A 17,286-nucleotide genomic window follows, 5' to 3' on the forward strand; every position below is an offset into this window, starting at 1 on the left:
GTCGATGTTTGTATTAAGCAATATGTTGTTGGTCGGCAATATAACCGGAATAAGTCACGGCTTAAAGTTATATATATATAGTATTCGTTATAATGAATAAAACATTAAATACAACTGAAGAAAACCTTTTCGACCATTTTCATACAAGTTGTGGTGTTTGAGTATGTCGATGTTTGAATCAGGCCAAAACGTTTTTGGGCGCCAATATAACCGGAATAAACACACGGCTTGTAGTATTCGTTCTCATCAATAAAACATTAAATGCAATTGAAAGAAACTTGTTGACCATTTTTTGTCGCTTTAGAAATTTTCTGCAAGTTGTTGACTGACCATAAAAATAAATACTTTAAGAGGTTGGCATAAACCCTTTGTGCACAGAACATTAAAGATAACTAACAATGTTATCTCTGTCGCTACCGTTTGCTTGTGAGTTTTATTGTGAAAGGTAGGAATCTGCCAGAAACTTTAACTGAGCCTCACCATGAGAAAACCAACATTCTGGTTCTCTAACGGTTTCTTTAATTGCAATAGGGTTTGAAAGCGAACAGTATGGATCCTGACCAGACTGCGCGGATGCGCTGGCTTGTCTGGATCCATGCTTGTCGCAAATGCACTATGTTGGTTTTCTCATGGTGCGGCTCAATTATATTTACAACATTTAAAGCACGAAAATGTTGGTCTTAGCATCTAATTCATAAAGTATTACTCTCGTTGGTTTTTGGCATCATGGAGGTTTTCTTATATTGCATACCCATATGGACGTAGATGAAATGAAGTAGTAAATTATAAGTCAGTCTATATGTTTTTCTCTACAATTTATTTTATTATCGCTGTTGGATGTCATAACTCGGACGTGTGTGTGAAAACCCATTACTGCTAGACAATAATGTCTTCAAGATTTATAAGCTGAATTCCAGCTTACTGGCTTTCATGATAGTAAAAGTATTTTGAATACTTTTTTAAGAGCTATGGTAAGGCTTTAACAAAGTTGTATACTCATTAATGAAGAAATGTCAATTTGCTTATTTTTAGAATAAGCATCACGCTCTTAATTTCTGTTGTTGTTTTTTTATAAGCAAAGTATATACTTGTGAGCTGGTAACTGTAATTAACGATTTAACACAAACGTATTTATTTTTTTAATCATTCCCTTTTCTTAAATTATGCTCAATTTCTTAACAATGTTACAACTATATCTGTACATTGTGAAAGCAGCTCCTCCTACAGACTGCAAATAATAGATATACATCATCAGCATGAGTTAGACCTGCGCATATCGTCAGTTTGTGGGTATATGTCAGGTTTTTATTTATGCTTATTTCTTGAGCTTAACCATAACATAATAATAAAATTGTGTACCTAACTCCTACAGATTCTACTCATCAACACAATCTAAACGAAACTTACATTGTATTATTGACATGAAGCGGAAATGTGCATGTTTGGAGTTATGTTCCATCACTTTTTCTTCAGCTTAGGTCACATCAACACAATTATGTCATATGGTAACTTTTCCAACCCCTAGGGTTTCCATCACGGACGGGATACTTGCGTCGAAGCAACAATCTTCCAGAAGCCAGCTAAAAGGCTAAATTCTACACCCAAAGCGAGATTATGTACTTACATAGATGAGGGCTAAAGTGATTTGTAGTCGTTGACCTAAACTACTTGGCCAAGTTTCCTGAAATATGTCTCTTTTACGGAGTACATTAAATCAGAGCGGTGGCTGTGCTCTGGCGTTTTCAATGATTTTTTGTTCAATTAATCCCTTGAATAAGGGAGTGGTTACATATCCGCATTTAATTGAAGGAAAACTACTTAATATAATAATTGAATATCAGTACCCCTAAAGAATGGAACTGTCCTTTGTCCTACTTAGTAATGTGGGTTTATTTTACCTTTTAAACAGTATATAGAGTATGGTGTCACATTTCTAATGGAAATATCCATGGGCTGTTAAAAATGCCATAAAACGTAAACGGTTCCTTAAATACATTTTTGAATAAAAGTAAATGCATTTATAAGACCATTCACCGGGGCTGTCAATACCAGAAAAAGGTTGTTCAGTGTATCAAGACACTTCTCAGTTGTATTGGAAGCATGAAAAAAATGTATTTAGCTCTAACTTAAAACTTTTACGTTATTCTATTGGATATTGTATATCTATCACTGCATATCAAAATGTTTGACTATTATGGTGTCATTTCACTCAAAATCTCTATTGGCTAGTCCAAATATCAAAAGCGGCCTTTTAATGATACATTGAGTTAATAAAGCATACTTTACACAAAGCTAGAGAAATGGAAGTGTATAAATTTTAAAAGACAATGTTATAAAAAGTCTCCATTGACGTATAGTAATATGTGTTTCATTCCTGTAGACCATGTTGCATGCTAGAAGATTGGTCCATAAGAACAAAACGTACCATGTTTCCAGATTTAACCCCAAGTTAGATAAAAAATAGTCAATACATGTCAAAGATGTTTATAGTATTTTGAGTCGTTCAAAATATTATAAACTTTAAACAGAGTCTATGACTCTTAAATGTCCTTTGAGCTACAGGTTTCACGTGATACCTATAAGGTACAAATTGGCTCAGTATTTCTGATTTAGCTCCAGCTTAGAATTCGCAGCTAGATTAAATCAAAACACATTCTCTTCCAATGTCTAAAAGAATCGTTGATTTTGTCTGTAAGATGTAAGATGTTTCCGCTATTCTAATTATTACTTTTGTCTATCTACTAGTACAGGGATATGTAATGTATGAAAAATAATTATTTTCATAATAAGACCAATACTTTCTAAAGTAATTTAGATAAATAATGTAACAAAAACGTTTTCGAATATGCAATCTGGCAGTGTTAGTCATTGCGGTCATGATTATTCGATTTATTGTGCACTAACTATAGAGGAAAGAACGCGGGAGTCTGATAACAAGCATTTTTGTTGAACGAGTTTTCCTCTAGCAAGTAATGTACTTGTTTGTCAACTAAGCCTCTTTAAAAGAAGGGACGAACTGAAATTTTCTGTCTCTAGATAACATCATAACTTAGTAATACAAATATAATTTTAAAAGGAAGTAATTCTGACCACACAGTCGGATATTCCTCATGTTATCATTTATAAAATATTATTTACGTCCCATAGATGTTGCTAAAGGAATATGCATTTCGTAATTTAAAAACCTCAAGGTAGAGTATTAGAACACGGCACTTTTTCTAATTTCCGTCTTTCACTGTATCAAGTTTCATAGTAATCACTTATACGCTTATAAAGTTATGGTAATTAAATCATTGTATTATGCACGAAGTTAAGAGTCTAGGCAATAAATTGTTGCAAGCAGACTGCATTATTTCGCTGTACATAAAATGCAACTTCTAGTTTGCAGCTATTTTTAGAATGCTAAATATTTACTGACAACCTTTATTTTCTTTAATAATTCTGTTAAGAAGAAAAAAAAGCCTTACTAGATTATGTAGAATCTACATATTGTATATAAATTGTAGACAAAAAAGCATCGCAGTGCGGATCAATATGGGACCGACGCGATATGCATACCTATCAGTTATTAGGAGAATAGGTTGATAAATTGCTCAAAGGCGGAAGGATAGACAGATGGACTAGTGACAAGTGCTATCACATAATACACCATTTGATCAAGCAAGGCAAAGACTACAAAACCTCAAAATTTAAAGAGATCCCTGGTGAATGTGGATTTTGTATTAACAGTCACTTAAACCTTGACCTTTGACCCAGTGATGTAAACTCTAAAAGTTATTTGAGGCCGTTCAATGACTCTGGCGAAAGTAGCATTCAAAGCATGGCTTTCTCAAGATATTGAGCAGAAACGATTGCGCAGAAACGGTTTCGTACAGCAGTCACTGTGACCTTGACCCACTGACCTAGATATAAGCAGAGTTTATCCACCTCACATATAAAATGAGCCTATCAAGTTTGAAGACAGTCATAACATAGATGGTGGAATGACAAGCAGAATGACATTATACATCATTTTAGGCATGAAATAATAAGATGTAAACTAAGATTAAAGGGGAAAGTAATATAAGTATTTGTATACATTATATTGGGGGGAGGGAGGAGGGTGGTGGTAATAAAACCCTTTGATATATCTATCTCCGTCAAAGCATTACATAGGTATTGAAACTTAACCCAAAGTCTTTTACCATTACTACTGAACTGAATATCAGTCCATACTATGCCCAATCATGAGGGTTACAATCATGACTATGAAGCATATGGATTTGAACATTTGAGCCGTGCCATGGGAAAACCAACATAGTGGCTTTGCGACCAGCATGGATCCAGACCAGCCTGCGTATCCGCGCAGTCTGGCCAGGATCCATGCTGTTCGCTTTTAAAGCCTACTGCAATTAGAGAAACTCTTAGCGAACAGCATGGATCCTGACCAGACTGCGCGGTTTGTATGAACAACATTTGTGCACAGTAATACTGAATGGATGGCTAAGTAACGTACCGAACACAAAAAAAGAACAAGTTAATATTTGTCCACAAAATTTGAGATTTGAAGGGTGACGTTTGAGCTGGAGGCGCGTAACATGTCTTCTTGCTAAAGGGATTATTTGTGCCAATAATTATAGAATGTCTTAATAAGTGGCAGAGATATGGACGATCAAGAGGGACAAAGGACTGGCAATATAAAGAACAAGAGGTGCACACCTATAAACGTTTTATTTCAGCCAGTAGAGAATTAATCATGGTCAGTTATTAATCATAAATAAGCTATTGCGAGCAGACCGTTCATTGAACAGATTAATAATCTTTGCTAATCTCCTTTCAATCAAATTCATAGGTCTTGACAACTCAGTATACCGAAACCATGCATCATGATTCAGTGTTGTTATATTTTCTGGTCCTTTGGGATCATGGAGTCCATTCAACATATGTGTAATAGAGTTCCGCTTAAGCCGGTGCTAGGGGGCGTGAGAGGTGTTGCACATTTCATTACCTCTCATGAACAGACTCAATCAAACCGAGTCTGCTATTCTTCTTCTTGGTTGCATTCCAAAGGATCTTTTTATAGATTTTATTTTTTTTAACTAAAAACATCAGGGCCCAGTTGTTCGAAACTTTAACCGGCTGTTCTTATTTACTTTATTTTAAAGAGTTTACAATGTTTATGATCCTTAACTTGTACATTTGATTTAACAAGTCTTTTGAAATGTTGAAATATAACCGTTAAAGGTAATCGACCGTCAGCTTAATCACCTGTTAAAATTTTGGACAACTTTGTCCAGAACAGAATAGAAAATAAGTATTACGCTCCGCGTACATTATACATGTACAATCAAATTTCAAGGTCAACAATACATATTATTTATCACACATTTGATACTAAGTAAAGAAAGTAAAATAATACCTGATGTACGCAGAAAATATTTTTGCTATTCGTTATCTCTGTTTAATCTATAAATCAATATGATTCTAAACAATTCAAACAAAAAGCCAAAGTAAAAGATAGCTCGTTATCTTGAAATTCAACTTCAATTTTCCCGTTATGTATACAGTCTTTTCAAATTAGACCGATAAACTGTAGAGGTTTTAAGTGTTGTGTTCACTTTATATCTATTTACATTTTTCAGAGTTAATCTTTTGACAAAGTGTTTTGAACAAATGTCAACCAAGTTGCTGATAAAGAAACAGAAATGGAAGAACAACTAACACAGAAATGTGAAAACACCAAGCAAGGACTTTATAAAGTTATGGATATGTTTTGTGAATCTTGCTTCAAAGATGGTATTGAGAATGTTCCGGCTGTGGTTTTTTGTACAGATTGTGTAACATTCTTCTGCAAAACATGCCTACGATATCATACAAAATTTCTTCCAGACCATGTTCAACAAATACATGATATGCCGAAAGATTACTGTCAGGAAAACTGCAAAAACCACAAGAGTGAGCTAATAAAATTCTATTGCAAGAAGTGTGACAGCTTTGCTTGTACTACTTGTACTACAGATAATCACAAAGGATGTGAATCTTTGACCTATGTTCCAACACTACTGAGTGAGTTTGAAGAGAGGTCAGAACAGGAAAACTTTGAAGAAAAGATGCTTGCCCTTGAAGAAAATCTACAAGAATCAAAGTCAGTCATTAAAAATAGGTATGACCGTATGGAAAATACAAAATCAGAAACAAAATCTATTCTGAGGGAATACAAAGAAACCAATCAGAAATTGTTTGACGATCTAGAAAGAGAGGTATATTGTAAAATTGACAAAATTAGCTCTGAAGACAAAACCAATCTTGCTAAGAATAATACAAAACTGGCGGAGTTGGAAATAAAATTTCAAGCAATTAAATCTGAATATGAAAAGATTAAAAAGACCAGCCAAAGATGTAAACTATTTATGATGGTAAAAACTAGTAACAAAGAGATTAAACACATTCAAGAAAAAATTGAAAAATTGAACAATGAAACCGAAATACATGAAATAAATTATGAACCAGCAAATATCATCAAAACCACCAATAATTTAGGGACACTTAAAATCGAGAGGTCTGGACAAACTCAAATTTCAGAGCATTTTCCTGAAAATATGAAACAAACTGAAAGAAAACAAAAGACAATATATAACACAGGTGCTTGGCTTATGGCAATAGTAACTGTTGTTATACCTGTCAGTGCTGCAATACTTTATGGAAACTATATTTACGGTAGAACTGACCTAGAGCATGTTAGTAAACTAAAGACCAGACGTGCATCTGTTACTGAAGAGGAACCCATACTTCTTTCAAAAGCTCATATAAATACAAAAATAAGAAATACAGATCTTATCAATTTGTCGAAAATATTTCATTTATACGGAAACTATCTGGTTTCAATAGATAGGTCTAATAAACTATTACTGTTAATTTCTACAGCTGAGAAAAAGATTGTTTCAACATTTGCGCTTAAAGCTGAACCACGTGATGTAACAAAGGTAAACGAAAATCAAGTTGCTGTCACATTTGATGGGCCATTTAAAATTATGTTCGTGAAAATAAACAACATACGCCACAGCGGAACTGTTTCATGGTCAGTTGTAAAAACGATGGCCAGTAAGTCGTCTACTTATCCTACAAGGTATGTTGTTTATTGTAATGAAAAGTTCTTTATCTCCTCAGGAAATAAAATAATAATTTTTGATGTGAATAGAAATAAATCGAAGACGATATTCCTTAAAGAGACAGACTATGTTTATGATTTTGAGTATCTTACATTGGGAAAGAGAGCAGAAAGTTTAGACATTATTTCATACCGTTTCAACAATTCATTGAAATTTATCCATGTGGCTCCTGATAAAGACTATGAAACATCTTACATGCATGAAGATCTAACGACACCAACTGGAATAGCAGCTGATGACAAAGGAAATGTGTATGTGTGTGGGTACGAGTCTAATAATATTCATGTGCTTTTTGGAGACCTAACTAAAGGAAAAGTACTACTAAATGAGTCTGATGGAATAGAATTTCCCTGGACAATAACATTTAGTGATGAGGAGAACAAGTTATTCATCTACTCATTATGGTCAGATTTTATATCTGTCTTCAGATTTGTGTGATAGTTACCCTTCACATTGATTATAATAAACTATGTAATACTAATTGTATTCATGATAAAGAGTCTTGTAAGTTTCAACAAATTTATCTATACTAACATTACATACATTCTATGAACCACTATAGCATACATGCGCCTGTTTGTTTAATGTAATATAATACTGACTTACAGTTACAGAACTTTATCATGTTTAGCGATAAGTGTGTATTTGCTGATGTAACTTGCCAACTTGTGTAAATAAAGGAAAAGCATAACACTTCCAGAGACAATATTTTATGAAGATACCTAAGTTTGTTTACTTTATGCAAAATTGCAACAGTTCAAGTCATTCAGTGACTATTCAGGACTTAAAGCTGGAGAGACCGAATATAGACATCATTACTGGCAGAAGCTGACATCTGGGTAGAACTATCAAACTTCCAAAACTAGTTAGACGACATCCTCTCATGGCAATCAAAGCGCCTCTCATGACAATAAAAGCTGGGCTAGAAACTCACCCACTGAAGTCAGAGATAAACGATTCAAAGTCAATGACTTGACCCAAATGATAATTAAGGCCCAAATCTGTTAAGTTACGTGACCTTAATTTTATTATCTCGGTTATTCATGCATATAGTTTTAATCTAACTTCGGCCATGTTTTCTTTCCAAATGAGGAATATTTCAATCCAATTCAATATAAAAAGAGCTGTATGAAAGGCAGCGTACTCAACTATACGAAACTATTAGTGAAAATGACAGATCATCCAATTCAAAAGAAAAAGTCTTTCTGGGGCGATGTAATGCGTAGATGCGTACAAGGACACTAACAGGTGGAAATTTTAAAAGACAGAAAAGAACGTTTGCCGTTGTTGGTTGTAGACGTGTGGAGAGAGAATGGAGTAGTTTAAGAAGACACAGTGCAAGTGCGAACCATGTCATGAAACTTTATTCAATACTTTGACAAAGTCTGACTCCAGTGAAAACTAGAGCTATCACTACATCTGTTTCATACCCCACCCCTCCACAAAACTGGTTTGTAAGAGAAAAAAAAGCTATCAGTAAACTGTATACTAACCGAATACATCATGTAGGCCTACTCGGGAAGATTTCCAATAAAAATCTGAATTGATATATTGTTATTGCTGTAAATAGTAAGGCTTTATATTTGGGGTACTCGGTACATAATGTATACCCCGACAAATATGAACACAGTCTTCTTTTGGAGTGGGATGACATTTAGGAAGGTCTATTATACTGAGGTATACATTAGAATATGTTAATCCTGCAAATAAAACGAAAACACATTTTTGGAAGGGGTGGTGAAATAGGACGTTTACTAGAAGATCCTTTATATTCGGGGGCACGGTGGTATATCCCAACAATACGAACTTATATTTTTTTTTTTATTATTTATTCATTTTTTTTTTGGTTGGGTTTAACGTCGCACCGACACAATTATGTCATATGGCGACTTTTCAGCTTTGATGGTGGAGGAAGACCCCAGGTGCCCCTCCGTGCATTATTTCATCATGAGCAGGCACCTGGGTAGAACCAACGACCTTACACAAGCCAGATTGATGGCGTCCTCACATGAAGAATTCAACGCCCCGAGTGAGGCTCGAACCCACATCGATGAGGGGCAAGTGATTTGAAGTCAGCGACCTTAACCACTCGGCCAAGGAGGCCCCTGAACTTATTATTAATACGATCAGCAATATTTTTTATGTTTGTACTAGCGAGGAATGTAACAGGAGTTGTTATACCTCGTTTTTGTCTACAATTATAACATCACATTAACCGAGAAAGAGATATTTTGACTGTCAAAAATATTTTCAGCCTTTTTGACACATGACCAAGCGAAAGTGACAGTCAGGTCATGTGAACGCGCTGATATTTTGAATGCCATATTAGGGCAAATAACTGATTTAATTTTTTAGCCAAATCATGTAATGATTGCCTCCCTTGTACATATATAGTAGTGACGTCACTTTTCAATGTGTACGCAGGCGATTCAGACGAAAGATCAAATGAATTTAAAACAATTTTTTTAACATTCTCATATACATAATGTTGTTCGGTATAATAATATAAATATCATATGACAGCATGTGTGACATTGATATTGTCAATCCTAGAAACAGAATGTCACCACTCGGCTTTCGCTTCGGGTGACATTCTGCCGTCGGGTTGATAATATCAATGTCACACAAGTTGCCATATGATAGTTATATATTATCACTACAACGCTTTTTGAAAATTAATTCAATGAAATATTTAAAAAATTGCATATTTTTCATTATGCATAAGAAGTAGACAAAACTATACTTTTTTTGAAAGATCTTTCAATACGCAACAGATACAATAAAACTGAACATTGTTCTTACCACTACAAAACAAGATACCCAAATTAGTCTAAGTCGCTCACCTGCGGAGGACCTCGAACCTTTAAACCTTGTTTCTGCCCAACTTTGGTGAACACCCATTAAGCATTTCATTGAAAAATATTTAAAGATTTTTTCTATATTTTTGCTGTAGCAGCCCATAAAAGGGTCATGTGCCAAAATTTGAAACAAAGTTTGGACAGGGTTCACATCAAGCTTGATGAAGATACATAAAGTAGTTCATGACAAGACGTTTAAAGATATACTACGCCCAACATTTGAAAACGTGAACAAATACTACGTATAGTTTTTGTAAACATAAAAGTAACAAGTTTATATGTGTTAACAGTTCTATGCATTAGATTAAAAATAGTACATGCTGCATACGTGTATAGCTGAACATTGTATAAATGTCAAAAAATGTAACATTTTTTTTATTGCATGACATTTAATTATGAAAATAGCTCTACATACACAATTAATCTATATACTCAGTAAAGTATATTTCATGAGATTTTTCTACATTTTAAGTAAATATCTAAACATATAATAGTTTAGTGGAAAATAGCAATTGGATATCTTTAAAGGGTTCTGTACTTTTTATCACTGGTGCCCCTATCCCCCAACACTAATAGTGGCCAAACTGATACATTTGAACAAGTCTTATAGAAGTCCATAAAAAGATGATATTGACCAAAAGCCTGATGTTATTCTGACTGGCAGTTTCAGATGTAACAAGAATTTTACACAGAGTTACCAATGCTCCCCCCCCCCCCCCCCCCCCCCCCCCCCCCCCCCCCCCCCAACGGAGGTTTTTCACAATACTGCATGCCAATAGAATTTCTTCTTCTAAGTAAAAGTGGGAAGCAATATGCAAACAATGTATGTAAATCATATCTATATATCAATTACTTGATGAAGAAGTTATGTAGTTTGAAAACGTCTGAAAATCTATTATAAGTGAATGATTTTTAATCTTAGATTTAACGTGATTGTTTTTTTAAATGATAAGAAAAACAAGGCTTAAAATATATTGAAGTATTTTATCATATTAAAGGAATATAATTGATAAACACACGAAATTCATGATACATGTATTTATATTGTACTCATGAAAGTTGTTTTTAAATTACACACCAGAAAAATACCAGTTAATACCAATGTTGTTCAATGCATAGCTGCACTACATATCAACCTAATGAATTGCAATCCTAATAATGCTATATTAACCATATATACCAAAACGTAGTCTTAGCTCAATTTAACTTGTGTTTATTCCGATATATTATTCTCAAAGCATACTGTTCAAGCTTATCAGTTTAACCGTTGGCTAAAATGTCGAAGAAAAGCGCAAAAGATGCTGCCAAGGAGAAGGCGAATAGATCAAGTACAAGGAGCATAATAAAGGAGATGCTGGGTCACCGATAGAGGAGATTGAACAAGAAAAAAAACAAGCAGAAAAAGCAGAAAAGCAGGTAAATTTAGACTCTATGCTTATCAGTCACCCGACCTCGATAGAGACAGAACAAAGTTTTGAAAACATGATCTCCGTGATCAATTCATTTGATAAAAAAACAGAGTGCGATGGCAAGTAAAGATTACACTGAAAAAAGTTTCAGTACACTTGTTTCCGAAAAGTTACTAGGCTACTCCAGACCGATAAAGAAATATTAGACCTGAAGAATTTCAACTCAGATCTAGTACACGATGTTGATTAAATGAAGGCTGAAAATGAACTCGTGAAACAAAACAATAAGGCGCTTGAAAATCTTTTCATGGAGAGAAGCACTAAATTTAATGAGGTGATGATTAACAATATGGAGCAATATACGCGGGATCTATGGAGTCGATGGCAAGAAAAAAGGACGAATCATACGGGGAAAGCAAAGACCTAGTAATTAAAATTCTGAAACTAGAAGCTAAACATCAGCATTACAACGAACGACAATGATATAGCACATCGGCTGGGCAAATTCTCCCCGGAGGGAAATCAACCAATGATACGCAGATTCGTAAGTAGGTCAATTCAATCACGTGAGAAAACAATTAAAAGGGAAAGCGATCGTTATCAGAGAGGACCTCACCATAAGAAATGCGAAACTTCCTGAAGCTGTTTCTGCAAAACCAGAGGTATCCAACGCATGGACCCACGACGGTAAAGTTATCGCATTGTTGTTATACGGAAAAAAAGAAAGATTTGATCTGCAATCCGACTTAGACCAGCCACTTATGCCGGAAGACGAAGTGAACAGGCTGAGAGCCGAGAAATCCAAAACTTCATCAACTAACCTGTAAAACAGGATTTACCCATTTGACAGTGACACGCACGTGTTTCTGTTTATGTTTAGTGACAAGACGTCTAAATATAGCTTTTTAGGTCAGGAATATGCTTACGATTGTTGATGTTGTGCGTATGAGATAAGATGTTGCTCGCATGAGATAAGATGTCGAGCGCACGAGATAAGATGTCGTGCGCTCGAAATAAAATGTCATAAGCTCGAGATAAGATATCGTGCTCACGAGATAAGATGTCGTATCCACGAGATAAGATGTCCTGCGCGCGAGATAAGATGTTGAATGCACGAGATAAGATGTCGTGCGCTCGAAATAAAATGTCATAAGCTCGAGATAAGATATCGTGCTCACGAGATAAGATGTCGTATCCACGAGATAAGATGTCCTGCGCGCGAGATAAGATGTTGAATGCACGAGATAAGATGTCGTGCGCTGGAGAAAAGATGTCGAGAGCATGAGATAAGATGTCGTGCACACAAGATAAGATGTCGTGCACTGGAGATAAGATGTAGTGCGCACGAAATAATTTAATCTTAAAAAAAGATGCATTTCCTAAACATATCACCGTAGCAGCATGTAAACTCGGAGCATTTCTATCTTTAGTTTCGATGCGCTAAAATAGCACAATGCCCCACGTTTCCATTTTAGTCAAAATGCTTCTTCATATTTCCAGCAAGTGCTTGTAACATTTACAATGGATTTCTACTTTATATTAAATTATTAATATTACGAAGTGTTGCGTTAAACCAATAGTGAATTCTCTATTTCGAATCGTTTAAATCTACGAATCGATATCATTGCATTTAGCACAAGATCAATGTCAAAGATCATTTTACTCTCAAAAACAATGAAGTCAGTGTTGTGCTAAAATCGATTGACTTCAACGTAGGTTTCAAGTTACAAATGTTAAGGTATTCATATAAACTATTCAAATCATATCAATAACTATTGAATAATACGGCTGCGTAGCTAAATAAAATAAGGTTTGTAGGCGAACTTCTTTTAAATGAGTTAAAAACTACACTGTAGTAAGAAATTATGATTTAATATTTTGAAGAAAAAAAAATCATCTAAATTGCTGTCATTTTAAATATTAGTGTGAATAAGATGGCTAAGAAGAAAGTAAAACATGCAACAAGAAGAGACTTGCTAAATCACTCTGACGAAATTTTGGATATGTTTTGTGAATCTTGTTTTAAAGATGGTATTAAAGACGTTCCTGCAGTTGGATTTTGTGTGGACTGTGTAACATTCTTCTGCAAAACATGCCTAAAATTCCACACAAAGTTTCTACCAGATCACGTTCAAAAATGTCACAATGAGATGCCAAAGGATTTCTGCCAGGGGAACTGCAACACCCATAAGAATGAAATTGTAAAGTATTATTGTACAAAGAGTGACCTTCTTGCTTGTTCAACTTGTAAGATAAATGATCATAAAGGATGTGAATCAGTGCAATATGTTCCAACATTACTAAATGAGTTTGAAGAGAAAAGAGAATATAAAAGTTTTGACGTTATGTTGCAAGCTACTGAAGAAAAACTACAAGAAACCAAGTTAGGCATTGAACAGGGATATAACCATGCAGAACAGAGTAAAGAAGAAACAAAATCTGTAATCAACATATGCAAAGACAACACTGCTAAACTGTTTGATGATCTAGAAAGAGAAGTTAAGTATAAGATTGATGAAATTAGCACCGAAAACCAAAAGAATCTTGAAAGAAGTTCAAAAAAACTTACTTAGTTGGAAACAAAATTTCAGTCCATTAAATCTGAACGTGAAAGCAACAAACTGACCTACCAAATGTGCAAAAAATTTACGCTGGTCAAAAGTTGTAGCAATGTAGTCAGATCCATTAAGAATGATATTGAGAATTTGAAACATGAAACTGAAATACATGAAATGAGTTTTGAGCCAGGAAATATCATTAGAACTATTGATGATTTTGGAAAACTAAACATCGTCAAGCCTGGAGAGCATCAAAACTCGGGACACGTGTCTGGAAACCGGAAGCCAGCTGAAAGAAATCAAACGAAATATTGTACCTGTTTTTGGCTTATGGGTATAGTGACTCTTATTATCTCTGTAATTGCTGGTATAATTCAAGGAGATTTTTCCAATGATAAATATGAGAACGTACATAAATTCAGTGCTAATGAATCATATAACAGCCGTGGATCTATAATTAGAGAGGAGCAGATTATCCTTTCAATGGCTGATATAAAGACAGATGTAAACAAAATGTTCTTTTTGATGAAAATTTGCTACTTAACCAGAAACTACCTTATTGCAATTGATGGAAACAATAATCTAGCACTGTTAATTTCTACTGTTGAGAAAAAGATTGTTTCAGATTTTCTGCTTGGAAACAACCCATGGGATGCAACAAAAGTGAGGAAAAATCAGTTTGCTGTCACATTTTTTCAGTCATCTGAAATTCATTTTATTGAATTTAAGAAGCTTCACGGCAGCAAAACTTTTTCATGGTCTGTCATAAAAAAGTTAACAATCTGCTGTCCAGAAATGATTTTAATTATATTATGTACAGAAATGAAAAGATTTTTACCTCTGCAAGGAATAAAATAACTATTTTTGATATGAGCATGAATAAACTGAAGACCATATTCTTTAACAAAACTGACGCTGAGGTATTTGACTATCTTACAACAAGAATAAATGCTGAAACTGTACATATTCTGTCACAATTGTTTACAGATTCATTAAAAGTTCTCCATGTGACTCCTGATAGCGTGTATGAAACATTCTACACCCATAAGAAACTCACAGAGGCGGCCGGAATGACGACTGATGACAAAGGAAATATTTATGTGTGTGGGCATAGATCTAACAATATCTTCATGCTGTCTAGCGATATAACTCGAGGAGAAGAACTGCTGAATGAGACAGACGAAATACGGTGGCCTAGGTTTATAGCTTTCGGCATTGAGGATAAAAAGTTGTTTATTCATTCAGAAGGGACAAACTATATATCAGTCTTCAGATTTGTGTGATATTTTATACCAAATGTATATTGGTTACAAATTCATGATTGTCTAGTATTCAGGCTTTTCCCATGTGCACGAGCTAGTTTGTGTTGATAATGATTTCTGGATGTATAATTTCAACGACAAAAAATGAGAGTTTGATTTGTTAGTTTCCCCGTGAAAATAATTGTCGTTTTGTCTTCCATCTGAAAATTCGCTTATGATTTATAATTATACAATTATTCATCCTGTGTAATAGATATAAAAGGCTGAGACGCATTGTTCTCACTTTATCAGAATACATTAACCCCTTACCCTGCTAAAATTTTATAATGAACTTGTCCATCTTTCATTTTGGACAGTACCAGTAACGATTAAAAGGGATGTTTACAAAAAACATACTGACTGAATGGCGACCAGTGCAGATTTTGATCAGGCTGCACGGATGTTTAGGCTGATCATGATCTACACTGGTCGCAAAGGCAGAATTGGTCGTGGATTAACAACAATTTAAATTTCAATAAGAAGTGATTGGGCGCGCAATCAATACTATAACTATCCCCAGCAAATCTATTCCCCCTGTGTCATATATGAAATGTTAAAAGTGCACAATGCATTGAGTTTGAACTTGTACGCTATAGCCGGAAAACTACAATTAACTTTTAACTGCTTTTAAAAATTCATTAACATGTAACATTCTATTTCTAACATAATTTCATTCTCAAATTGATGAGAACAGAAAACAAAGGTAATGAAATATAAACAAATATTTTTAGAAAGAAATATATATTAAGCGCACTATATATTGCTATACTGATATCCTATTGAGACAAACTTTTGGACAATGTAACTGGTAACTAGTGTTGAACACTATTGAATCGTCCTGGTGCCAGTAGAAACATTTGTAGTTAGTTCTTTGTACGACTTAGTAACCCATACGTATGGCTTACTAACTCCTGCGTAGGACATAAATACTTCTACTAAGGACTTACTAACTCCTAAGCACGACTTAATAACTCCTATGTATGACTTACTTACGCCTACATATGACTTACCAACTCCTACATAGGACATACATATTCATACTAAGGACTTACTAACTCCAACGTATGACTTAATAACACCAACGTTCGACTAACTAACTCCTTCGAAGGACTTAGTAATGTCTACGTAGTACTTAACTTATTCCTACCAAAAGATCAGATTCCATAATTTTCTCGACTTGGAACATTTTGTAATTTGACATGATAGCTTCATCTTCAGTCTTTAGTAAATACATGTCTTAACGTATATACAAAGTTTGAGGACATGATATTTTGTAGCTTTAGAGAAATCTTGAAAAATGTACCTTTATTGACATTTTTGCTAGGCAATTGCTTATATGGGAAGCTGCCAGAAGAAGTGTTAAATGCAATGAAAACGATTTATTAAAAAAATTGAAAGATATTTTTTCTAAACTGAAATTTTACTGTCTTTTAAATGATGTTATATTGAGTTTTGTAGAATATTTAGGAGCCTCGTTCCCCTGTGATCCTTTAAAATGGCCTTAAATGTGAAGACCTTAATTTTAGTGGCCGTTTTGGGTTTATTGTGTAATTTCTTTGACACTTGATTTAGGTGCATTAATAAGATTATTAGTATTAAATTAGAAATATAGTGATAAGATTATTTGTGCTCTAGTTTTTATGTTATTGTTTTTTTAAGGAAATTCATTCGATTTCTTGCATAAATGCCACTAGATGAGGAAAGATTTGTGAAAAAATCATTGACCAATCAGATTGCAGCGTCGTTGGTACTTTTCCATAAATATCGGCTTATCAGTTATTTCTTTCCTCTGTTAGTTCTTACTTTGGATTTAACACTTCTTCTGGATTGGAAATTGTATCTGGAAATAAAGAGCAATTTTTTAGAAATTTGGACACTATAATTCTGATTGAGAATAAATAAGAACGTTGATTATTTATTTTAAGTAACATTTTTTTGACTGTGTAAGTTACTGGAACTTTGTCGTTATGAGTGAAATATTATACATGTACAGTACAACCTCTACAGAGCGC

The 17,286-nt window shown here is 34.3% G+C and overlaps 2 protein-coding genes across 2 annotated transcripts; both read left to right on the plus strand.

Moving 5' to 3' along the window:
* Positions 1 to 5,684: 5,684 nt before the first annotated feature.
* LOC123546190 (uncharacterized) lies at positions 5,685 to 7,586 on the plus strand. Its single transcript, XM_045332384.2, has one exon. The coding sequence runs from the start codon at positions 5,685 to 5,687 to the stop codon at positions 7,584 to 7,586; it is 1,902 nt and encodes a 633-aa protein (XP_045188319.2).
* A 5,763-nt stretch (positions 7,587 to 13,349) lies between these two features.
* LOC123547980 (E3 ubiquitin-protein ligase TRIM33-like) lies at positions 13,350 to 13,988 on the plus strand. The gene has a single exon (XM_053550554.1). It carries the CDS (start codon positions 13,350 to 13,352, stop codon positions 13,986 to 13,988), a length of 639 nt encoding a protein of 212 aa, XP_053406529.1.
* The last annotated feature ends 3,298 nt before the right edge of the window (positions 13,989 to 17,286 follow it).

Source organism: Mercenaria mercenaria, chromosome 9 (assembly GCF_021730395.1).
Source record: "Mercenaria mercenaria strain notata chromosome 9, MADL_Memer_1, whole genome shotgun sequence".
Lineage (NCBI taxonomy): Eukaryota > Metazoa > Mollusca > Bivalvia > Venerida > Veneridae > Mercenaria > Mercenaria mercenaria.